Raw genomic sequence first — 26,035 nt, forward strand, 5'->3', positions numbered from 1 at the left:
AATATTTCTGACAAAAGAGTAAAAAACCCGTTAATTTCTACTACGAGAAAGTTGTAATGTGAGACATATTTTTGGAAATGGCATGCATCCAGCGACTTTCTACTCGTACAAGCTTAATCGATCGGAACACCAAGTTGTCAATATCCCTAGCATGGTGTACTTAGTTGTAATTATTTCTGCCTCAGCAACCGTCTACTCTGTGCTTTTGATGTTTAATGTATATAACTCTGAACCAATGTTACTTCAGCGAACTAATCCTGAACTATGCCAAAATTTCGTTCTACAAAACAGACATTCTCGTTATAAGAAATACGATCAAAGAAACAACTGCTTTGGGCCTAAAAAAAAATTCATAATTCACTCACGTAAATAAACTTCAATATCCATTATAGGATAGACAGAGATATTATGATTATGTTACAGTGTTATGATGGAAATGGAAAAAAAAATATAAAATAATTTTATCTTGGTGGAGTTCACTTTAAATTTTCGCTGAGTTAATGTTCATTTCTGAGTTTCATTAAATGTTCTGTGTTTGACACCAATAGGCGCCGAAGACAATTTTACGTTTTAATTGTGATCAACGTTACTTACGATTGTGAATTCGAATGGTAAGCAACAAGTGTTGGGTCCCAACAGCGGCGGGGGAGGGGCTGGGCGTGTCCCCAGTAGTCACGCCCACCGGCCGACTCACACCTACAACCATTTAACACACACACAACCAATAATTTCGTTGATAACACTAGTGGAACGATAGAATACAGTGTCTGTTAATTAAGTTCCGAATTAATTAACTTGCAATTTTAATTTAATTGCGAAGCCGCTTTAGTTTTCAGGCTCTGAGTGCTTCGGTGGTTTTGCGATGGCGATTTTAATATTTTCAATATGTAAACATTTGTTAATTACTGGCTCTTGCTTGGGGCTATTTCACTTGTGCGAATTTACAATAATCCTCTTTTATTTTTTTTTTATTTATCTTCATAACTATCAATTATCAGATACCTATTTATTGTGTAACCGGCCGGTCTCATAGAAATAACTTTTGTTATAAGCGTTAACGGTCGTGGAAACTGATCTAGTTTTAACAGGGTTTACGCAAAGTTAGGCGGGGAAAGAGAAATGTATAATTTTGAACAGTTTTAGTCTTGCCATCAGCTGCCTTGCCTGCTCGTGCCCATTGACAATCCCAGAGTTAGTCATAAAACTAGAGGTCGGCCTTGGACAAATATATTTGAACGCGCCGCTTTATTTTACTGTTCCTATCCCTTTTCATTCCGCACAATACGACAGTGACAGCATATGTAGTTTCTTCGGAGCTCGAAAACACTCGACGGCTTACGAATGGAGCAATAGAACATATCAATTTAAATTTGAAAATTAGTGATTGAAGAAAAAATATGGCCGCAAATTGACCGCTCCGCTCATATAGTAAAAATAATAAAATTGCGCATCTTAGAAACAAGAAGAACCCTGGCCAGGGCCCAAGAAGCCAAAATACAAGAAATTAAGGTACGTGTTGTGCGTTTACATTCCCGCTTCCCGCTTCTTCCTTTCACAATATTCACTCTACCAAAAATCCAGCGACCTACATAATTGTTTTTCCGCTATCCCATTTTGTGGTCCATTACGAGCCGCATAAAACCCGCTTCAAACCCGCTTCATGCGTATTGTTATTGACGAGATTTGTTTAAAACCGCGATTTTCTGTAAGTAATCATAACCGCATTGCGCCGACATTCGGCCGGCTTCTGTGTAGAATCTACCTACACAATTAAATAAAAACGTCCGCTCACAGTACTCTCACACCGCTCACCGCTTATTTTGAATAAGATTTTGGTATTAAGTGTTTTATTTCGTAAAATACCTCTATCCGCCATCTTTTACCATGGAATCTAAGCTCAAGTTGTTACAAGAGAAAAATAAGGTTCGCTTTGAACGTCTTTCTAAATTATACGAGGTAGGCAAAAATTTGTCTCCATCTACTACCGAATTGCGCTCGATTGAGACTTTTATGTCCGATAGTCAAACTGTAGACATATTGCGTAATGATTTCATGCAAACTTTGGATGAAATTAACCTATTACACATGGAATTAGATCCCAAATTCCAACCAAATTATAAGTCACTTTCATCATTTGAAGATATTTATGCTCGTGTTGTAAGGTTCCGTGTAAATCTAAAAGGTAAATCCGTTTCTTCGAGTGCAGTTCCGCAAACAACGAATAAGGCTCCCTTCAAACTAGCTCCGCTTAATATTCCTAGCTTTGACGGAAAAATTGAAAATTGGCCCGTTTTCTATGAATCTTTTAAAGCTAATATACATTGTAATCCAGATTTAACAGATTCTCATAGAATTCAATATTTAGTTGGAAGGCTCACCGGAAATGCATTAAAAATTATAGCAGGCGTGATTCCTTCTGGCGAAAACTATAAGTCCATTTGGGACAGTTTGACAAAGAAATATCAGGATAAGAGAGCCCTAGGGTCGTATTATGTTTCCACGTTGCTTAATATTAAAGCCGCTTCAAATAACTCTGTTGCATTAAATAATTTCATAGATACATTTGACGCTGCTACCGCTGCACTAAATCAATTAAAAATTGAAGATACTTATGATTTTATTTTATTTAATTTAGCATTCCGCAAATTAGATTCAAGTACCGCTCAGGCGTTTGAAATGACTGCTAGAGATAAAATAATTCCGAGTTATTCAGATTTAGTTGAATTCATTAAAAGTCAAGTAAAAATCTTAGATCGCACTGCTAATAATAATAATTCATTTAACCGCACTACTCAAAATAACAATGCTACTATTAATAATTCAAACCGCTCCCGCCATACAGTCCATTCGTTCGTAACACGCAATAATAATAATATCGATAACCGCTCTGTATGTTCAATGTGTAATACGTCTGAACACTTTCAGCTTTATACTTGCCCCGCATTTAAATCTTTGTCACCGAAAAATCGCCTTGAATTTATTAAATCGAAAGTAGGGTGTGTAAACTGCCTTAGCTTGACACATTCCGTGTCAAAATGTAATTCGAAGTATAAATGTAGACAATGTGGAAAAAGTCATCATTCTTTGTTACATTTAGATTCATCCTCAAATAAAAACTCACCTTCTGCGTCATTTCGAGATTCGTTCACTAGGACAACCATACAAGACAGCGCTGCTTCGGCTGAAACTGGTACAGAGAATTGCGCCACCACCTCCGCGGCATCAATGCCCGTTATTAGCAAAGATCGCGAGCACGTATCGCTTTGCGCTCGCTCACCTGACCTAACGAATGTTCTTCCCTGTACCACGTTAACTTGTCATAACCGTACTGAAGTGCTTCTTTCTACCGCCAGTATTTACGCGTATAATGATAAGAATATAAAAGAGACTGTTCGATGTCTTATTGATAATGCTTCACAGAATAATTTAATTACTCTAAACTGTTGCAAGAAACTTAATTTGAAAATTATTCCGCTGTCAAATTCGACTTTAAAGGGTGTTGGTTTGACTTCCCGGCCTGTTATAGGGTATGCTAATTTTACGATTTCTGCAAAAAATAATAAACAAACTTTTAACTTAACCGCATTAGTCATAGATTGTATTACCGATCGTCTTCCTATAGATTATATTGACACATCTATTGTTAGGCATCTGGTAAACATACCGCTTGCAGATCCATTCTGGCATATTCCTGGAGAAATCGAAATTGTCCTAGGAGCAAAGTTATTCCCATTCTTACTTCTTAGTGGAAAAGTCATTGCACCGCCAGCTCCGCCCGCTATTGAAACTGTTTTTGGATTTGTTTTCATGGGTGACGCCGCTGCTAATACCGCTTCGTCAGTCATTGGCGATATAACCGCAATTCCATCTTCATCTTCCGCTTCATTTCTTACTTCTTTTGAAAAAAGTATAGATGCCTCTCTTTCTAAATTCTGGGAATTAGAGGAAGTTCCTGTGAATAAATTTCTTAGTCGTACTGATGAAGAATGTGAACAAATATACTCTTCTACAGTCTCTCGCGACTCATCTGGTCGCTATTGCACCGTGTTACCATTTGCTAAGGATCCCAGTAGCTTAGGGAACTCGTACACTGTTGCTCATCGCCGTTTATTGGCACTGGAACGCAGACTTAGCGACACAGATTTACGTGTGAGCTATAACGCCGCTATCATGGATTACATAAATAACAAATACTTAGATCCAGTGTTACCATCGGACGAGTCTGATGGAGGTTATATAATTCCTCACCACCCAGTTGTCAGATTGGACAAACAGACTACTAAAGTCAGGGTTGTTTTGGACGCGAGTGCTCAATGTCATAATGGTGTATCTCTCAATGATATTTTACACACTGGACCTAATCTTCAAGCTGATTTATTTTTATTATTACTTAATTTTCGTTTATTTCCAGTAGCTTTAACTGCAGATATAAGGCAGATGTATCTTCAGATACTTGTAACTGAGGAACATCAAAAATATCAAAAAATACTCTTTCGATTTGACCCTTCTGAACCGATTCGTATGTTCAAGTTCAACAGAGTGACGTTTGGACTTAGGTCCAGCCCATTTGTTGCAATGCGCACAGTACGTCAACTTTGTAATGATGAACGTTCTAATTTTCCTGTAGCAGCAGCTATAGCTGAAAAGGAGCTCTATATGGATGATTTAGCTAGTTCAATTTTAAATGAATCAGATGCTGTCGAAGCTTCCACGCAGTTGATTAAAATGTTTAAATCAGGTGGTTTTGATTTAGTTAAATGGTCGAGTAACTCTAAAATGGTACTTGATAATATTCCGCTACCGCTAAGACTTTCACAACAAGTAGAATTTGATAAATCCGCTTCTCTTAAAATATTAGGGCTGGAATGGCAGCCGGAGAGTGACACATTTGTTTTTAAAATAAATAACGATAATCGCTCTTGTACCAAACGTTCTATACTTTCTTCAATCGCCCGCTTATGGGACGTGTTAGGTTTTGCCGCGCCTGTAATTGTTTATGCTAAACTTCTAATTAAAGAACTTTGGCTTCAGAAGGTTGGATGGGATGAAGCACCTCCGACAAATATATCCGCTATGTTTATTAAATTTAGAGAACAATTGCCACTTCTTGCTAATTTAAAAATTCCGCGCCATCTGGCTGTAGCTCAGGGTTCTAAGGTTAATATAGTTGCTTTCGCTGACGCTAGTATGAAAGCGTATGGCTGTGTTGTTTTCTTACATGTTACCGATCCTACTGGTAACATATGTGTCCGCTTGGTTTGTGCAAAGTCAAAGGTTGCGCCAGTCAAAGTAGTTTCACTTGCCCGCTTGGAGCTCTGTGCTGCCGTCATAATGTCTAAACTAACCAAATTACTCTACGATACTTATTCAGCGCGCACGCCTATAGATAATGTTTATGCTTTTTCAGACTCAAAAATAGCTCTTTCGTGGATTCATTCATCTCCACATCGGTGGAATATTTTTGTCAGCAATCGTGTTGCCAAATGTCACGAGAATCTAGAGCCTAAAAACTTCTACCACGTCGCCGGAGTTCAAAATCCCGCAGACTGTCTGTCGAGAGGTTTATTACCTGAACAATTACTTACGCACAAATTATGGTGGAACGGTCCTGAATGGTTAATTACGCCTGTACCTCAGTGGCCGATAGAATCTTTTCAGCCTGAAAAATGTGAAGACTTGCCAGAATTTAACAGTAAAACGCTTGTCGCAACCGCTTCTCGTGGTATAGAATTGTCTCCTCTTTGTTCTTTATCGTGCAAAGTTTCTTCATGGAATAAACTGTTAAGAATAATTGTATATATTTTACGCTTTGTAAGATTATTGCCCCGCTCTAAAAGGTTAGAGACCTCTCATATAATTACCGCTGAAAACTATTTGCTTCGATCAGTTCAAATCGCTCATTTTACACATGTCATAAATGATTTGAAAAAGGGTAATATACCTTCTGCCCCGCTTAATAAATTAGACTTATTTATATCGGAAGATAAATTAATCAGAATAGGAGGTCGATTAGCTAATTCAAACTTACCGTTCGAAGCGAAACATCCTATTTTACTTCCTAAACATGATAATGTTACTTACTTGATTATAGACTATTTTCACCGCGTACATTGTCATACTGGTGCCGCTCTTCTTAGCTCTTTGATTCGCCAAAAATATTGGATAATATCATCTCGATCTGTTATACGGCAACGAGTACATAATTGTAATTTTTGTTTTAAAAATTCTCCTTCGCATCCAACTCCTAAGATGGCGAATTTACCCGCATTTCGTGTTCAAGAGACAAAGGCTTTCGTTCATACTGGCGTGGATTACGCTGGGCCTATTAACATCACTATTTGTAGACGTCGTGGTCAGCGAAGTCAAAAGGCATATATTTGCCTATTTATTTGTTTAGTGACGAAAGCAGTTCATATTGAACTTGCCTCGGATTTATCTTCTATTACATTTCTTTCTGCATTTAAGAGATTTATATCCCGTAGGGGTCCAGTTTCTCATCTATATTCCGATAATGGAACTAATTTCGTTGGCGCTAAGTCTCATTTGAATGAACTTTATAATTTTTTACTTTCTTCAGATTATAATGATTTACTCTCAAGCGAGCTTGTAAATCGCCGCATAGAATGGCATATGTCTCCTCCCCGCGCTCCGCATTTTGGAGGAATTTGGGAGTCAAATATAAAAAGTTTGAAGACTCATTTGTACCGCATTATTGGCAATCAACTACTTACATATGAAGAGCTTTTAACAGTATTAACACAGATTGAAACAATAATGAATTCACGACCACTCTGCGTACTACAGGAAGAACCGCACTTTATTATGGCTTCTCCACTACAATACTTGCCACTTGCACCTGTTTCTTCTACGCCGCTAGTTACACGTAAATCGCTTCTCGATCAAATGATTCGCTCATATTGGAAAAGATGGCATTTAGAGTACTTGAATAATTTACAGGTTCGTCAGAAATGGTTGAAAGATGTAACGAATGTCAAAATTGGCACTGTAGTGTTAATACATGAAGATAATGTTCCCCCATTACGATGGCCAATGGGAATCATTGAAAAGACTTATCCAGGTGCAGACGGTACTGTGAGAGTAGCTTTAGTTAAAACTCAAAATGGTTTTCTTAAAAGACCAATCATTAAATTAAGTCCATTGCCGTCGCAATAACAATACCGCATTTTCTTAATAATTTCTTATTTTATGAATGTTATTATATTATTTTTTCCGCTTTAGTTAATATTAAAATCCACTACTATTTACGCTACTCTATGAGTGATTTCCTTTTATTTTTCTTTTGAGAAAGCGATGTTTCTCAAGGCGCCGGAGGATGAACGCGCCGCTTTATTTTACTGTTCCTATCCCTTTTCATTCCGCACAATACGACAGTGACAGCATATGTAGTTTCTTCGGAGCTCGAAAACACTCGACGGCTTACGAATGGAGCAATAGAACATATCAATTTAAATTTGAAAATTAGTGATTGAAGAAAAAATATGGCCGCAAATTGACCGCTCCGCTCATATAGTAAAAATAATAAAATTGCGCATCTTAGAAACAAGAAGAACCCTGGCCAGGGCCCAAGAAGCCAAAATACAAGAAATTAAGGTACGTGTTGTGCGTTTACATTCCCGCTTCCCGCTTCTTCCTTTCACAATATTCACTCTACCAAAAATCCAGCGACCTACATAATTGTTTTTCCGCTATCCCAATATTTATAAAACCAATTTTTAACAACTTTTGGTTCGCCGTACCCGTGTTTTTGTAGAAAATTTGATTTTAAAAAAGAAACTGAAATTTCCTGTTTTGTGAGAATTAAGTATTCTCAACTGGGCTGCATTATGCAATCTAATCTAATGCGCTAGTGCGGCAACAATAACTCATTATGGCCGTTCTCCACCAAGGTTGCTCGTTTCCCGTAACTCGTTCACTTGTGTAGGATCCGATAGGTGCTGCTTACACAGTTCTGCATCTTTTGCATCTTTATTTTGATTTGACCACTTCGTTCGAGTCATATGTTTAGTGCTGATCATATTTTCACTATCAATTTGTGTTGTTCAATGCTAATGTTCTGTGAACAGGTTTCTTCTCCACCTTTTTACTTCAATGCTCTTTATTCCGTATATACTTACTATATATAAGCTTCCATCAACAAAAGTTTCAATTTCCCCAAATCCGAAAAAATTCAATCATTTTAATTTGTTTGCTTCGAAATCTCAAAAAGTCTAAGAAAGTCTTTAAAAACCTTGGAAACTCAAAGTGAAATGAAATCTGTTTCGCAATATGTTTGGCTGTTATGGGTTATGTGACGCAAATAATCTACTAATCAAGCAAACAAACATACAACTCGGTAGTTGCTCTATAAATCACGATTGTTTTGGATAAGAGAGCCTTGAATAACTGGTCAGCTAGTAACCATTCTACGGCTTCAGAGAACTTTGGTGTTTGCATTTGTGTAAAGTTAAATGAAACACAGCTCGCATTTAGATCATTCTTCAACGTAACCAATATTAGTTAAGGTAATGTTTAAGTAAAAGGTCAGGTCAAGAGTACTCTAAACATCATGTAAAGAGTTATGAATGTAGATAAAGCGAAATAAGTATGCAGCGATCGTAGCAAATGGAAACATTTTGTTTTATGTTTGTGATGTTTTAATAGTTATTTATGTGATTAACAATTAATTAGTAAGGTTACTAACCTACGTCATCAATGCTCATCGAATAGCATGTAGGTATTATGCAACAAATAGGTCACCAGCCGATTGACGGCATTCTACGCTCGCTCTTCGCAATTTATGTCCAAATTGCAGAACCCATTGTATAAGAGTATCACGTATCTTCGGCTCGAATTTCAGAATTCGATTCATGACAGTACAAATAGTGCAGCGATGCACATCGCTATTAATACCGATTTTTTTTTCCTTTTCCGAATCTGCACCATCCAATGCCTAGCAGTAATCCATACATTTAAGAAAGTAGTAACTAAACGATATTTGCAAACGAAAAAAATTTGCAAAAATTGATATGGGGGATATATACCTATATATCCAACAAAAGCCAAAAATTTTATTTTTAGCATTTATATCTGTCTGTATCTTTTTACTCGCATCACGCGAAAACTGTGGCTCCTATTTGAATGCGGTATTCTCAGATGATTAAATACTGGTATAAAACCCTCATCCCCACCTCTAACGGGCAGTCCAGGAAATCAGCTTTTCCAGTTGAACTTTTATGGCGAACGAGGTTGCGAGTTACCTATAGGTTAGGTTGTTACTTCAATTCATGTTGTCATCAGTTTAAGAACGTCCGTAATTACGAATACTAAATGCGTATTGTATTTTTGTGTCATTACGATTTGTGCTTTACTCCGCACTTTGTCCGGTTATCGGCGTCCTGAGATTTAGACCCACGCAATGCCTCGCATATCGTGCATCTTTCGCTACGTCTTGCCAAAATTTTGATGATATATACCTTGTATGTAATCACATTTCGTTGGAAATTCCAACGCCACCTGCACAATAAAAAATATTATTACTGAAGTAACGTCAAAAGGTAAAAAGTTTTGGTTAAACTTCATACATACATACATATAATCGCGTCTATATCCCTTGCGGGGTAGACAGAGCCAACAATCTTGGAGAGAAAGATGATTCAGCCACGTTCAGCTTTTTGGTTTAAACTTCATAACTGTCTAAATAATCTTTATTAGTTACAAAAAACCATCTTAAATGGAATTTTCTTTCTATAAGATGGTATATTGACTAGACCTTTTCGAAACAGATTTTGGTCAGACTATTAGAATATCATCAATAGAGGAGACCCTCTGAATACTGTATCAGCGATTGTACCAGCAACTAGCAAACTAATTCCAGATCAGCTCGCAAGGAAACATACATACATACATTCTGCCGATTGCATGCGGTTTTCGGCATGTATTCCCTATCTCCGCTACTAGTCCAGATTATAGCCTGGACATCTATTTAAACCTAAACTAAAAATGTATAGACACAGTTCATAAGGTACTCAGATCTTGCAGATCAGCCAAGGTTAGGTAATAACGCTAATCGTGCACTTTCTTGACAAGCGGGAAAAAGTAGTACGAGAGACTTTTAATAAATTTTAATGCAGTGCGAAAGTTTTGCCACTCAACTCAACTCATTAACCAGTAATTAAAGTGGGGTTTCAAATTGCTCGAAGCTTCATTTTATCAAAACATTAAATCATAGTAAAATAAGCAACGTGATATTTGCCTATCCCGTTCGAATGTTCGTTTATATATAAAAAAGCCACTCATTGCATATTGTCGGCCAGATTCTTTTTGAACTTTGTTGATAACTTATTTCCATAACAAACCATTTTCTATTCGACGGATATCCTGAAGTAAAAGTTGGTTGAAGTAGGTCAAGATAAATTTTGTCCCCATCAAATAGACTGAAAATATGCAAACATATCCCCATGCAAATATAAAGAATTTAACTCGAGATGATATATTTTTTAAACGAATCTGCAAATCTTTATTGACTGTCCATTAAGATTGATATAGTGTACAATCAACAAAGGGCACAATCAACAAACGTTGAGTTGAAACTCAACATTTTATTGAAAGCAATTGATGGTCGATTTTCATTGAAACCACCATTCAAAAGTCAATTTGGAACCTAACCTCAGTTGTGTACATCAGAGCCATAACTGTACAATGTCCATAATTGTTGCTTGCAATAAGACACGATAATGCACACGTATTTGGCTAAAGAAGTGTTTGTATGGAATTAGGATTTTACCATAAATGCAGCACATTTGGAGGAGTCCGGGTCCATCCAACTGTGAAGACAATCGGCTGGCAAAAGAATTTTATCGTTTATGGTCTGTATCAGTACTGGAGGCTTATTTACGATCGTTTCTTTGAGATTAACCGCAGGGTAAGGAAAGAGAAGACAAATGTCTTATCGACATATATGAATAGACCCCCTTGACCGGGTTGTTGTATTATATAAATATATGAATGAAGTCTAATAAATGTTAAGAATAGACTTAAGATTTATTAAGTAAAAATACTATAAAAAGTTACTCGATGTATACATAGTAGGTACATCATTGGTTGAATAATGTATTGATGTAAGGGCTATTGGACCTGACGTAGAAGTAGGCATTACAATTATAATGTTTATGCAGTAAGCTCTGTACTCCAGTTTAGTGATAAACAATGCAAGTGGAAATATTCTGTAAAGCAAAGTAGGGCAGAATAGTATCATCTTGCATTTTTTAATAATTTGTTTGAAGACAAAATTTCTCGCATATACGACCGTTTCTTTCTCTGAATGGTAATTTCTCTGAAAATATTTATTAATACAATTTGGGTCGCTGCGTGGAGATACAGTTGATCTCAAATATTTGTATTTACATATTAAGATTTTCATTCACGAAATAATATAGTTCACATTCTTACAGTATATCGTCATCATCCTAGTAGGCATCTTAGGATCAACTTTAATTCGACTACATGTCTTATACATGAGTGCTCATACCGATGCTCTTACGATGAGCAAAATCATCGGGCAACTGAATGTGTAACCATGGTTTACATAATATTATGAATTAGATTCCCCTGCCTTTGCCAATGCCCGAAACGATTCCTATCTGACGTCCCATCCATCATCAGAATAATGAGAGTCGTTTCATGTAAAAATCTGATTCATCGAATCGAGGATCATGGTCGTAAAGGCGCACCCTAGGCAGGAGCCTAGGGCTTATGCGCTATACTTGAGAGGACTCAAGTATAGCGCATAAGCCCTAATAGGAGATTAGTAATAGACGTTCGACGTATATCTTTAACTATAGGTATAAATATTTTATTTGTGAATAAATATGTTCATGTACAGTCGAATAAAATACTGTTTATTATATGAGCATTTCATAGCATTAATATAAAGAGACAGATAAAAAAAATCCAATCTATGGTGAAAAATTAATCAGGCTTCATCTTAGAGCCGGAAAAAAAGAACAGATGATTATATATTCCAGTAGTAAATAAATATCGGACCTAAAAATTAACATATTTATGCTCACTAAAACGTACGGGAACTCATTTGGATAATCTGTCTTCCTCAAATTGTTTGCAAAAATTAATAGCTCGACACTAAATTTAATAGATATTGTTCGAGTTCAGTAACAGATGTCGCTATACAATTGAAATAGAGATAGACTGTATAAATTGGTTTGTCGCCTAGATAGATGAATGATACCAAGAAATGCATGCGCGGGAGCAGCGGAGAGTGCGGGGTAGTCGAGGGAGGGAGGTGCGAGGCGCGCGCGCAAGGTCGCGATGCTTCCGCGATGCAACGGTGCACGGTCCACTGCGCACTGTAATATTATCTCATATGATGCAACTTGACATATATTATTCAGATATGCTTGTAGGATCTTAGAAATAAACATTTTTATGTAAAATTATATATTTTTTTTAAATTAATTCCTGATCTGATAGCGAAGGAAAAACATAGTATGTGCTAGCTGTTTTTGTGTGATATACATACCTATTTCATTGGATTTTCACTTCTAAACCTGACCTACCGACACTGATATTTTTAAATAAGGACTTTCAATTAATGTAACTGGTAGCTAGTTCTAACTTTTCTTCATCAATATTATACTTTATTAAGTGAAGAAGTTCGTAGTTACGACAAAATTTAAAAATAATTTAATTGTCAAGAATCGCCCTCGTTCAGATAAAGATAAATAACAACATACTTTACTACTGCATAGCTCAATAATGATGTTTGCTACAACAATTACACAGGTACACGTATTAAATACCTATACTTCATGGCTATTTCACGGCTGACGTATTAGAACAGATCAGAGTTATGTTCTTACATTAAGTTTTATTACTAAACGATGCTCTCACGGTGAGAAAAAACATCTCGGGAAAACCCGACACATTTAGGCAACTGGATGTGTAAATCACGATTTAATATGGGTTATGTTCTCCTGAAAAGACGGGATTAACTTTGCGAAAAATCCTAAATTACCCAATCCAGAATCCTGGTCATAGGCGCATCTCAAATCTGGCTCCACTGCGGAGAGGTGAAGATGCAATCAGGACGCCAGGAGGAAGAAGAAGGTATTAGAGGAATATTATGAAGAGAGTTGAAAATGATTAATTAGTTGGATCTCTTTACAACCAATTGCTGTATATTTTTTTTTTATGAAATTACTCGTTGTTGCCTGAAGGGCTTAACAACTTAACCGGACTTTTAGTCACGGGGCCTGAAGGGCCTCCTGCCGACGCAGTGGCTGCTCAAAGGGTTCCTAAAGTGGGACGAACCTCGGTTTTGGCGCCACCCGTGTAGGTACAATTGCTGTATTTTAAAAGTCAATAAGTCTTAAATGTAAACAAATCGGCTCTCCTTTGAAAGCAGTTACAACATGCAGCAGGTGCTTATCACTATTATGCAATGCGATAACACTCGCCTATTGTATGTTATTCGCCAAAGCCTAAGTACTCAATAGCGGACTTTCGAATAGAAACTAAAATGATTTGATGAAGTTTATATGATTAGTAAAATCAATTAGAAATTCCACTGACCATGAAAATATTATCTTATTCTTACTTACGGCTATCAATGGATAGCAAAAAATCTTTTTTATATGTTTAAATATATTGTTGTTGTTTTTGACCAAACCAATTTACCTATTTTCGAAAATATTTTTTTATTTAAGCAGCATTCCTTGTAACGTCCATTTAAGTCAACATTTACCCTGTTCTATTAAATTCATTTGAATAGCATTTCATTGAATTACGAGTTATAATATTGGGCGTGCAACATATGCCTGTTAAAATTTGTATGTGATTTTTATCCTTCACTGGAATAACATTAGTCGCAGAACGATAACGCAATGCGCGTAGCTAAAATCAGCTATAAGTCAATGTCAAGGCGAGCTGCGCTGTCGCAGCCAAGTGCAGTTGTGTAGAATAGTGTACATAAGAGGTATTTTAGCATGAGCGACAGCTGAACTTTTAGGAACCAATTTTGTGAGACTTATTTTTAATTAGGATTTTGGAGCACTCCATGACTTGTATTGTAACCCTTTCTAGACGTGACAGTTTTTAGTATTGTTTTGGTTTCAAAACACTCGAGACTTACTATAAAGGATTACTTACGTTTGTATGTCTGTTTTAAGGGAGAAATGACCCTAAGTAGAAACATGACCGAACCGAACCACATGACCGAACCATCTTAACATACCCTTTTCTATTATTCGTGGTTCGGTCATGTGGATGGATGGATGAATGAAAGCAGGTTGACTAAGCAGATATACAAGGAGAGTGTGGAGGGAAAGGTCGGAGTGGGAAGACCTAGACGAACGTATCTTGATCAAATTAAGGACGTCCTGGTAAAGGGTCAGGTCAAAAGTACCCGAAACCGCCGAGCTTGTATGAAGAGAGTTATGAATGTGGACGAAGCGAAAGAAGTATGCAGAGATCGTGGCAAGTGGAAAGAGGTAGTCTCTGCCTACCCCTCCGGGAAAGAGGCGTGATTTTATGTATGTATGTATGTATGTAGAAACATCTTTTCTTCTCTGTCAATTCAAACTCTCTGGGCGACAATCCACATATAATACGTTTGTGGCGTATGTCATAGGGTTATACTAATCCCCCGGTCCTACCAAAATGTTGCCCGTTACCCTGTTTGTCTTGTCAGTAGTATAAATAGTATTCATCTGGCAATTAATATCCGCATGCTAAGCGCACGCGCTGCTATACATGCACTCCGCACATGCTGCTATCTTCGGCTCAGTTGCAGAGTACTTGAGACATGTAGTAGGTTTTTATCAGATGAATGTTATCGTGTCGCAATTTTACTAAAGAAATTATTTCCGATCGTAAATTAATTATATACGTAGTATATGTAGATACGCCTTAAATAGGTTTGTACCGCTTCAATATTTGGAGAAGCCTGGGCTTAAAGTCCCGATCTCGTCTCCAATCGCATGCTCAACAATACAATACAAGCCGACTCATGGGAATGTTCGCTGGTGTAGCGTTTTCTTTCTCTAACAGTGTACCCTTTGTCCCTCCTTACTAAATCGCTTTAGTGTCCTTAGAGATTGAACTCTGCCATACAATAAAATGGATAAATACATAAATATGCATATATCACGTCGTTTACCCTTATCGAGTAGACAGAGCCTCGAAAATACTAAAAGCCCACCTTCAACTAATTAGATGGCTAAATTATAGAATAGAGAGAAGTATGAGTGGATTTGACTAAACCAAAGTAATGAATTATTTTTAACCAGCTTTTATTTTCAGGAACCCTCACCAGGCGGGGGGGTATGAGGTGACAGTGGGCGCGGGCGCGGCGACGAGCGCAAGCGCCGTGGCTGTGCCGGCGGGCGCCGCGAACGGTGGCGCGTGCACCGGCGAAAGCGCTATGGTTGGCGCCCATCAGCCTGTGCATCATCAGGTCGGACTTCTTTATGGTTAATTCATCAAAAGTTTCGTTTTAAAGTTTTTTCTGAATGCGGACCCTCCTTCCGACGGAAAACCTATGACAGTAAATTACACGAAGCGACGTTCATGGCTCGGTATAAGTTAATACCAATGGATCATAGTTGTGCTTACTAAATGAAAGTACGTATTCTCTTGCTCACCTGTAAAAACATCCATGGGAAGTAATAACCCGAACGACATGTTTTTCTTGCATAATTTTTCACCCGAGAAAAACCCTCTGAAACTGAGAAAGATACGGAGGAGTTCCTATGGTTAGATTTCAAACTCCTTTTTTCCGTAGCTTGCTTATGTAGTATTTTATTCTACATTCGTTATACTTCCATGGTACTGATATTATGTTGTATGATGGACAGGGGCACATGGCGGGGGACCACCACGAGTCCCGTAAGAGGAAGCCGTACAGCTCTGAGGAATACGGGATGTCAGCGCCACCGTCGTTGCCCGCAGCCAGTGCAACGCGCAAGCGGAAATCTTCCTCATAGTAAGACAAATAATATGGTTTTAACTTCTTTGGAGTTCTCCTTACTTTGTCGCGGTTGCATCCCAGGGACTTGCCCAGGTTTTCCCGGTGTAAATCCAGGTTATATCTTTACCTCTGAACAGGAGCCCAGGGTGAGCCCTTTCACCAAGGTCTTGTATTGGGTAAGTCGGGATTATACACGAATGGATTTTCGTATGACCCCTGCAACCTTTTCAGGGAACTTAACCCATATTAGTTCATTTTAAATGCTTAAAAATAATCTCTTATTCTTAAGTGCCGTTACCAATAAAATTTCCAGACTTGTGTTTTTCGATGGCAAATCTTTTTTCGTCCAAACGAACACTTCAGTTTAAATAAATCGTTGTTATTGCTTAGAAAAATTTGTAATGTTGAAATAAAGTCAAACAAAAACAACTTTATTTCTTGCAAAATCTTCGTTATTATGTTTTTTTTTGCGAAATATGTCTAGACTAAAGGACTTTCGTATGAATTAGCTATTTTAGTAGCCAATCAAGTTATTTACGAGAATTCTTCACTATTTTAAGGGTTGCCCAAAGAACCTCGATACCTGTATATATTTTATCTCTCAAAGTGGGTTAACGACAAAACGATACAATTTCGTCTTTTTCTTAATTTCGTCTTTTTCTTAATAGTACTTTCTAGCTGTGGGCTCCAAAATGCGGGATTCGCTAGCGATAAATAACTCAATATTTATACTGTGTTGTGATAGTATGCAGGGATCGTGGCAAGTGGGAAGATGTAGTCTCTGTATATCCCTCTGGGAAAGAAGTCTGGCTTTATGTACCTGTTAAATACATAAGTATATAATACATGTATTATAATGCTGTTAAAATAACATTATTGAACAGTTGATCTCCTGGCCGAACCAACCCCTTTTCCCCTTGAAAATATTGTAATAAATAACATAATATGCATAAGTAAAGAATTATATACGTATATTAGTCTTTTCAAGACTGTTGGCTCTCTCTAACCCGCAAGGGATATAAACGTGATTATATGTATGTATGAATGTAAAGAATTATTAATAGTACCCTACATAACATACAATTTACTTTTTCCTTGCGGGAGAGCCACTGCCAATAGTCACAAGACTCGACGGTCGTTAAGAGAGGTGACTTAATGAGGGAATTGAGGTTCAAAGACTAACAGATTAATTTATATACGGGTAGTCCCTAAAATAGGAAACTTAAATTTATCTTTTATAATCTGCTTGTTAGAGAAGCAGCTAGCCCACTATATTTGTATCAATAGTATAATAGAAAATAAAACCGTATTATACATACCGTCACATTCAGAACTTTATAATTATAGTTTCTATTTAGGTTTTGGTGGTTTTTAAACTCATTTACAAACTTTTAAATATTATTTTTCATCTCCATAACCACATATACATATGTATGTTGGGATACATCTGTACTAATATTATTAGTGTCTCAGTGATCTGGGACCAAGTTGCATTCAGTAACTATCGAGTTAAAGGAGTAATTGAATAAAGTGGGGTAGAATGGTGAGTTGCAGTGCTGCAACTGCCTAGTTGGCCAGTTGTTAGATAATTCAATTATTCGATAGACTGTGGGACATATAAGCTTCGCTGTGCACAATGATATAGAATTCACTATGTCTATTGACAGAGGCTCTGTTGAAAACTAGGTGTTTCCCGCGACGTTCAGGTGTTGCACAATTACTAGGAGTAATTGAAAAATACTTTTCAGGACATAAAAATATGGAATTTTTTGTTTTTGCTTCGGTTGGTTATTTAAAATTTGAGTTATAATACAAGTTCCTATGTATAACATCTGGAATGATGGATGTTTAATCGTAATTCAAATTATGTTTGTTTCTTTTAACGTTACAAAAAATAATTCACATGGCACGGAACGTGATTCACTTTCGGCATAACCATACAGAAGCCATATAAAACTCGCCAGTTGGGGTAACCCTTTCACTGGTATCCGTCGCCGAATAAGCCCAATTAACAGTTACATGGTAGCCTGGCAACGCGACGCTTAACCTGCACCTGCTGCAGGGTATACATAGTTGTATGAATCTTGCCTGATTCGTTTCTATTATTAGCGATTTAAGGGTTACTATTCTTTTTTTTTGCTTTTGTTCGGTTTTTACTGTTTACACGACCTGTTCACATTATTTTGTTCTATTTTCCTACCAAATAAGATACGAATTAGAGCAAACATTCCGCCGAGCATAATTTAATTTATACTAAGTAGGTACTTCATTTACATACACTTTACGTTCTATCAAAAAAATTGACAGCGAAAACCACGTTCAGATTGTGATTAACTAGGTAACTACAGCAAAGAAGAGGCCACTATGTTCCGACTGATAACATCAAATTTATTTGACTGAGGAAGTGTAAGACATCATTTTCTAATTGCCATACCGAAGCCTACGTGATGAGATTTCAAAAGTAAATTTGAGCAATCAAACTTGTGTCCCAGCGCGCCTGCGACCCCCAAAATAACAACTGATAATCTTGGAATCTTCACTATTTGTTTTAAATTATGTTCATTTCCGCCTTAGTTAGTTAAATTATTTTATAATCGGAAAAGTATTGATCAATTATCCTGGTCAACTTATGAATAAAAAAAAATTGTGAATATTAAATCTGTCAACATTATTATTAAAACCTATTTACGTTTTCAAATCGTTGCATCTTTTTATTTACAAACAACAGAGTGATATGAATATGGGTCACATTGAATTGCAAGAGTTGCGGAGGTCAGAATCAGACTAGCGTCAAACGCAACCTTATCTTGGTCCTATACGCACCTTGCATTCTTTCTATTATATTCTAGGATAATGATAAGAAACTTACGACACGCTGTTAGATTCGTTTTTAAGTGCCTCTCTACACTTATAGCTATCATTTGTTTCAGCGCCGCTAGCAGTGCCTATGATGACGACGGCGAAGATGCGCGCTCTACACGCACCCTGCCTGATAAGAAGTATGTATAACTACTATCCTAAATTAACTTGGAGCAACGGCTAAATAAAATTTGGAAACCTGGTAAAATACTGGAACGACGCCCTTAAAAATCACAAGATGTGAACTCTGGTGCGAAAAGGTAGAATTAACTTTATATAACTAAATATCTTTACATTTAGTTATATAAAGTAAAAGGACAAAATGCTTGTGCGTTTTCATAATTGGGTACAAAGTAACCGGCTTCACAATTTAAAAATATATATAAAACTTCACGCTCACGGGGGCTATAATCCCTCCATAACTACCACCGGTAATTTCATTGAAAATCCCTCCAAATTCTGTGTGCAGATAAACTAATGAATACATAGTTATATTTGCTATTTCCGTACCTTTTCGTTAAATTTATTAGTGACTAGAGGCCGCCCGCGACTTCGTCCGCATGGAAACCCTATCAATCCCGCGGGAACGCTGGGATAAAAAGTAGCCTATGTGTTATTCTGGGTCTTCAGCTACCTACATACCAAATTTCACGGTAATCGGTTCAGTAGTTTTTGCGTGAAAGAGTAACAAACATCCATACAAACTTTCGCCTTTATAATAGTAGTAGGATATGCATTTCCTATCTGTGAACGTTATTCTACAGAACGATAAATTAATTCCAGAGCGATAAATAAATAAAAAGAAACACTTGTGAAATCTAAGTGGCTAACCTCTGATAAAATTATCCAAGTGAAATACAAATATTTATAGCTACAAAAATCATCAATTTTTTTTTGGATTTTCAATCATAGAATTATGAATAATGTAAAACTGTAGAAGTGTTAATGTGTCGTGGTGTCACAACTGGTGGTAATCACATAGCAACTATAAAGTTATTATATTGTATATAGTAAATAGACAGATATGTACATATATAGACAGCTTTAAAATTGTGTGCGTTGCAAGACGACGACATATAATTCCCATAGATTAATACAATATGACATTATTTTTTTAACCTAATATTATTCCAATGTCTACATATGCTTTCTGTATATATTTAACTAAATATATTACTAACAGGCAAAACCACAGCGAGATTGAAAAGCGTCGCCGCGACAAGATGAACACTTACATAACTGAACTGAGCTCAATGGTGCCAATGTGCGGGGCCATGGCCCGGAAACTGGACAAGCTGACCGTTCTGAGGATGGCAGTACAGCATCTAAGGTCTCTCAGGGGTGCCCTGTCCGCCTGCCCGCTCACAGCGCGGCCCCGCCCGGCTTTTCTGTCGGAGAGAGAACTAAACGCATTGATTCTCCACGCGGCACACGATTGCTTCTTGCTAGTAGTTGGTTGCGATCGGGGAAGGTTGCTGTATGTCTCCGCTTCGGTTAGCAAGATGCTGCATTATGAACAGGTACTTATTGGTAAAATTATTCTGGGAGTGCTCTCATTAAAATTAATAGTTTAACGATTCTGTAGGACGTTCCCTACTTTATGATGCGAGAAGACGCTAAATTCAGGTCGGATCTGACCAATCCTGGTGAAAATCATTGAAGAAGGTCTATGTTCCTCAGTACGTCTATGCTCAGGGATAAAATTTTATATAATTATTATACCTGTTTAATTATTTCACCATGCCAACAGTCGGTATAATAATAGGTGTAGGTATAGGTAATTATACTTTTTGTGTTTACTTATTCGACTCTCATTAATCGTTAATTTTCAGTCTGAATTACTCGGGCAGAGCCTGTTTGATATACTACATCCAAAGGATGTGGCGAAGGTCAAGGAGCAGCTATCATCATCAGATCTCAGTCCTCGGGAGCGCCTAATTGACGCTAAAAGTAAGGAATCACATCTATACTTAAAATTATTAATGGAAAGTCTGTCTGTATATATGCGTAACATTCACTGCTAAACTGTTGACCCTGTCATGAAGTATGTATTTGTATGCATATACATTATACATACGTAAAATGGGGTATTTTTACCTCGAATAATTAATCATTCAAGGAAAAAACAAATGTTTTTGAAAATTTCCACGGGAACTTTGGAAAGGGGAAAATTGCTTATGCGCGGGCAACATCGCTAAAGTAAAAAGGGGGAGTTTTAAGAACTATGCTTTGCGTCTGGAGGTAAGCTCGGCGTCCGTCTGAGATAGATTACGAACTGTGACCATGATCAATGAATGTATTTGTCAGATAATTACATAATTATACGAAATGACTTTCGTCTGACCCGCGTGATCCTGGTTTCGACCAAAGTTGTTCAACTAGGTGAAAGAGGTCATAAAATGTCGCCAACACAGGACACATCATATAATCGTGTATATCTAACCTAAAACCACCCAAAATATTTCAAATGGCGTCAATTGCATGTTTTACAACGCGTTTGTAAAATATGAAAACAACATCGATTGTGATATTACGATATTGACGGCACGTGTAAGCTGACTAACTACGCATTACTCATTGCATTCAGTTGCAAGCTGCATTCACATGACTACATCCTACATTGTATACATGATGATTTGTACAAGGTTATCGTTAGTACATAGTAGTACATAATTATTAATCTACTAGTGTCAAGGTCGACAATAGTAAAAAAATATACACTATACATACAAAGAGAAATATAATTGCTTCATCTTTAAACGAAAATTGCCTGGTTTTTGAGCACTTTAAAAGATTTTTTTGTTTGATTTATATGGTAGGTATTTAAATAATAATAATAATGTATCTTCTACGATGAGGCATAGCCTGTCTCGGGGCGGTAAACAATTTCGGGGTCACCAGAGGTCAAATGGCAGCTTCACTGTGATTACCACACTCCGGTCCTTCCCAGGCAAGGCGGTCCAAAGATGCGATGAAGACTCTTCGTTGAGCTTACACAACGACACTTTTGACATCCCCCTTCCTAACCTGAAATAAACAAGATTCCTTACTTAAGTTTCCCCTTAGAATTCAGAATAATATAAGACTTTACAAGTAGTAAGTACTAGCAAATGTGTCATCGCAAACTGTTGTTATTTTCCACCATTAGTTTACCTAATTTGTCTTCTCATCTTATAGAAATGTACAACTAAGAAAACTGCGACCTTTGCTAGACAGCGACACACACCTATACAGCACGGCATTTCTATTGTAATACATTATTTCAATGGTTTTTCCAACTATTATAGCAATGTTACCCGTGAAAGCGGATGTAGTAGCCGGCGCGGCCCGACTTTGCCCGGGGGCTCGTCGCTCGTTCTTCTGCCGCATCAAGTGCCGGGTGCAGCCCGAGCCGCCAGCGGAGCCCGACCCGGCGCCCGTGAAGGAGGAGGGCGAACCACAAACAAATATGAGGAAGAAGAACCATGAGAAGAAGTACTGTGTCGTGCAGTGCACGGGTAAGGAAATCTAACATTTAAAAATTTGTATATTGTTTCTACCTCTCCTACTACTTTCCTTTTTATGTACAAATTTAATCCCTTGCGAGCTAGACAGAGCCAACAGTCTTGAAAAGACTGACAGGCCACGTTCAGCTTTTTGGCTCGATAGAATTGAGATTCAAATAGTGACAGGTGTCTTGCCCATCGCCTAAAAGAAGAATCCCAAGTTTATAAGCCTATCCCTTAGTCGCCTTTTACGACATCCATGGGAACGAGATGGAGTGGTCCTATTCTTTTTTTATATTGGTGCCAGGAACCACACAGCACAATGTACAAATTTATATATCTTAAACAAGATTTCGGCACGTAATGGTCTCACATATAATGTCACATCAAAGAAAATGACCCTCGACCTGGAACGCTTCCGACCCATAGATGTCAATCATACCACCTCGGATGGCAAAAAAATGTGAACCCACTTATGAAGTGGTGTCGCCAGTTGGCCTATCTGTATAACAAATAAAAAAAATTAAAAAATTAGGTATATTTTGGTATTCCGAAACACGTTATTATTATCAATAATCATGATCGAATTTTAATCTAATTTTAAAGTTAGCTATTTAATTTGTTCTAAGATTTTTGTATTAAAATGTTTTTTATTGTATAGATACAAACATTATATCACGCTTTTCCTAAAAGGGATAAGCAGAAACTAAAGCTTTCTGCTATACAATTCCCGCATACTTCTTTAAAATGAGCAGGCTCAGGGTCGTATTAATTTATACTTTTTACGAAATAGTTATTAAATTACTAAAATTACGTATCTAGTTTAATAATTTGGGACTTCTGAAGTTAGTCATGTGGAATGCGCACTTTACTACTTCCGCTTGTATTGTATAATTCTTATTCATTCAATTAGGTTACCTAAAATCGTGGGCGCCAGCGGAGATGTGCGAGGGCGGCGGCACACCAGAAGGAGGGGAGGACGGCGAGAATTGCAACCTGTCATGTTTGGTGGCTGTCGGTCGAGCATTGACCGACTTGGTGCCTCAGCCGCCGCGACCAATGCCAGGTCCCGTCGCTCCCCCCACCAGGAGTCTGCAGTACGTGTCAAGACACGCTACCGATGGAAAGTTCTTGTTCGTGGATCAAAGGTCAGTTAGAGGTATTTTCTGCTTTCTTTATCGTCAAATTCATATCATCTTCTGCTTTGTTCTATGTAATTATTAAATCCTCAATTACTTGGTGGAACGTTTTATTGAGCTAAGAAAATAAGAGCGAGGGTCTTAATTCTTCATTCTACGCTCTAGTTTTCATTCAAGGTATGTAACGGTAGAAACATTTTTTTATTTATTCAGGGTGACATTAGCACTTGGTTTCCTACCGCAAGAGCTACTAGGTACGAGCCTCTACGAGTATGTATCTGGCAGCGAGTTGGGAGTCGTTGCGAGAACCCACAAGGCGGCGTTGCTTCACCGCGGCGCTTTGCATACCCCGCCGTATTCCTTCAGGAGGAAAGATGGCACACATGCGAGGATACAGACGCATTTTAAGCCTTTCAGGTGAGAAATTTCAATTCTAGCCTTTTAAAATGAGCGCGACAAGAGGAGCGGCTGACACACACTAACACATTTTTCGCTATCGTAAATAGTACGTGTCCAACAGCGGAACGATTTTTCAAATAAAGTTATAGTGAACAAATTAATTCTTTCGAAGCTTGTTGTAGACTAGTAAATCTATTTCTACATCACTATTTGCAGAAACCCATGGACGAAAGACGTGGAATGCCTCGTGGCGAACAACACCATGGTCCTGGACTCGCACGAGACAAACGCAGACCAACCCGCGCACGCCTCCTTCGACATCTTCAGACAAAGTGAGCTATCTCGCAATTTGACACTCGCAACATCTGATAGTTAATTTCATAGAAAATGTTTCAAAATTTAGAATGTTAAAAAAGCAGCGTGCATTAAAATGCGTGATGCACATGAAGGCACGGGTTCAAATCCTACTTTGATCATTTACCAACTATGTCAGCTGGACTCACTCAGTGTCAAAAAGACTTACCCAATCCAGGATCATCGTCAAAGGCGCCTACGGCTCCTTGGGACTAACGTTAAAAGAAAGAAGAACCCAAGTTGATCTGTATGAAAACAAAGCGTGATCAATTTTGTAGTCATAAATTTGCTTCTCCCACCATTTTTTTTACTTCTGCACCAGTCTAATCAAGTGCTTTCTCATCAATCAAAGCAATTTATTTAACCTCTCCAGAACGAGGGAGCCCGCCCAATTGACCATCACCAAATATGCTTTATTGTACAAATACTACGATTGGCACCACAATAGATATGCATGCATGGTCTTCTTTGCGCTGATGCAATAATACGGATACACTTACGGGTATGCGTGTTGTAGCTGAAAGCGAGGCCGCGGCGGAGGTTGAACGCGTGCTGGTTTCAGAGACGGATGCTGAAGTCCAGAGGCTGATCAACTCGCAAGTGGAATCCCACAAGATAGGCAGCGCCATAGCCGAGGAAGCCCTGAGGTGCTCGTCGACGGAGTTCTCGCCGGACCTGCCGACCGATTTGATGCAAGACGCCGTGTTCAACCAACAGGTTTGTGCATTTGTTGGGCAAGTAGTTGACATATTGTTCAAGTACAATTTCGCTCGATGAATCATTGACGCTGAAAATATTCTTCTTTGCCATCTCGTATGCTGTCGGTGGTTTGGCTCGCTGTATAGGTACGTACTTATAGTATGGTGTGCTGCTTGAATAAAGAGGTGGTTTCTTTATATTAATTTTGTACAAACAGAATTGTAGCTATAGACCAAACCAGACCCAATATGATAAGTACAACAAGAGCTTGAACGTGTTGTACTCCGTGGTGCATACATTAATGTTAATTATAATGCCATAAATTTGGTTATATCATCATCATCCTCTTGGCGTTTGTACCTGTACGACTTCTCCCTGTCGAGGAGCCCCAGGTCCGTATATATCCACGTTACTGGAGTAGATAAGTCAGGTACCTAATTCTCACAGGTACTTCCATGTGTCCTCTTCGACACTGTAAACAGGGCAACCTAACCCAGTTTGGGTCATGATAATGAATCCAGTGCCCGAGTATGCGGATTTCCTCATGTTCTCCCTCACCGTGAGACCGTAAGTTCATGTTGAAAAATTTATATTTTTAACCGTTTGTGTGTCATATTACCTACAATTCAAGAAAAAGGTCAATAACTTATTGCAACTACTTATTATTGGCTTTAACCAACTGTGAAACGTTATTTTAGTCCACTTCAGTTCAATATGACGTGGGTTTTAATGACGTACAGTGCTTCATCGACTCGCACGCGAGCAACAAGATGGATGGCGTCGCCGAAGCGAAGATGGTCCACTCCTCGCTGGAGTTGTCGCCCGACTTGTCGTCCAATTTGTTGCAAGACCATTTGCTTAGTGAACACGATCAGGTTAGTCTTGTGAGTAGTTCGGTGGTTTTATTTTCTTTTTTAAGAAAATTATTTATAATTTGACTTTGGAGGTATTCTTTTAAGTTCGTATTTTTAGCTCACAACTTTATTTGTTAAAATTAATTTGCATTTATTTTTCTCTGAAAAAATGCAGTAGTAAATTTCGTAGATACATTTGCTTTGTGTACCATTTTCCAAGCGGGGTAAAAATTACCTGACAAATTCATTAGCAAATTTCATAGC

At 37.8% G+C, this 26,035-nt stretch overlaps 1 protein-coding gene across 6 annotated transcripts in view; it reads left to right on the plus strand.

Moving 5' to 3' along the window:
- Positions 1-26,035, plus strand: part of LOC106133929 (protein cycle) — a 50,169-nt gene that overhangs the window by 20,939 nt on the left and 3,195 nt on the right. For 3 of the 6 annotated variants that reach the window (XM_060953898.1, XM_060953897.1, XM_060953895.1), the window contains 11 exons: positions 15,316-15,469; positions 15,870-15,997; positions 18,913-18,981; positions 20,025-20,361; positions 20,674-20,791; positions 22,129-22,338; positions 23,240-23,474; positions 23,679-23,882; positions 24,081-24,196; positions 24,736-24,935; positions 25,658-25,792. In XM_060953898.1, coding sequence (XP_060809881.1) covers positions 15,316-15,469; positions 15,870-15,997; positions 18,913-18,981; positions 20,025-20,361; positions 20,674-20,791; positions 22,129-22,338; positions 23,240-23,474; positions 23,679-23,882; positions 24,081-24,196; positions 24,736-24,935; positions 25,658-25,792 — 1,906 coding nt within the window. The remainder of the gene's footprint in view (positions 1-15,315; positions 15,470-15,869; positions 15,998-18,912; positions 18,982-20,024; positions 20,362-20,673; positions 20,792-22,128; positions 22,339-23,239; positions 23,475-23,678; positions 23,883-24,080; positions 24,197-24,735; positions 24,936-25,657; positions 25,793-26,035) is intronic. The other 3 variants (XM_060953896.1, XM_060953899.1, XM_060953900.1) reach the window with 3 other exon arrangements.

Source organism: Amyelois transitella, chromosome Z (assembly GCF_032362555.1).
Source record: "Amyelois transitella isolate CPQ chromosome Z, ilAmyTran1.1, whole genome shotgun sequence".
Classification (NCBI taxonomy): domain Eukaryota; kingdom Metazoa; phylum Arthropoda; class Insecta; order Lepidoptera; family Pyralidae; genus Amyelois; species Amyelois transitella.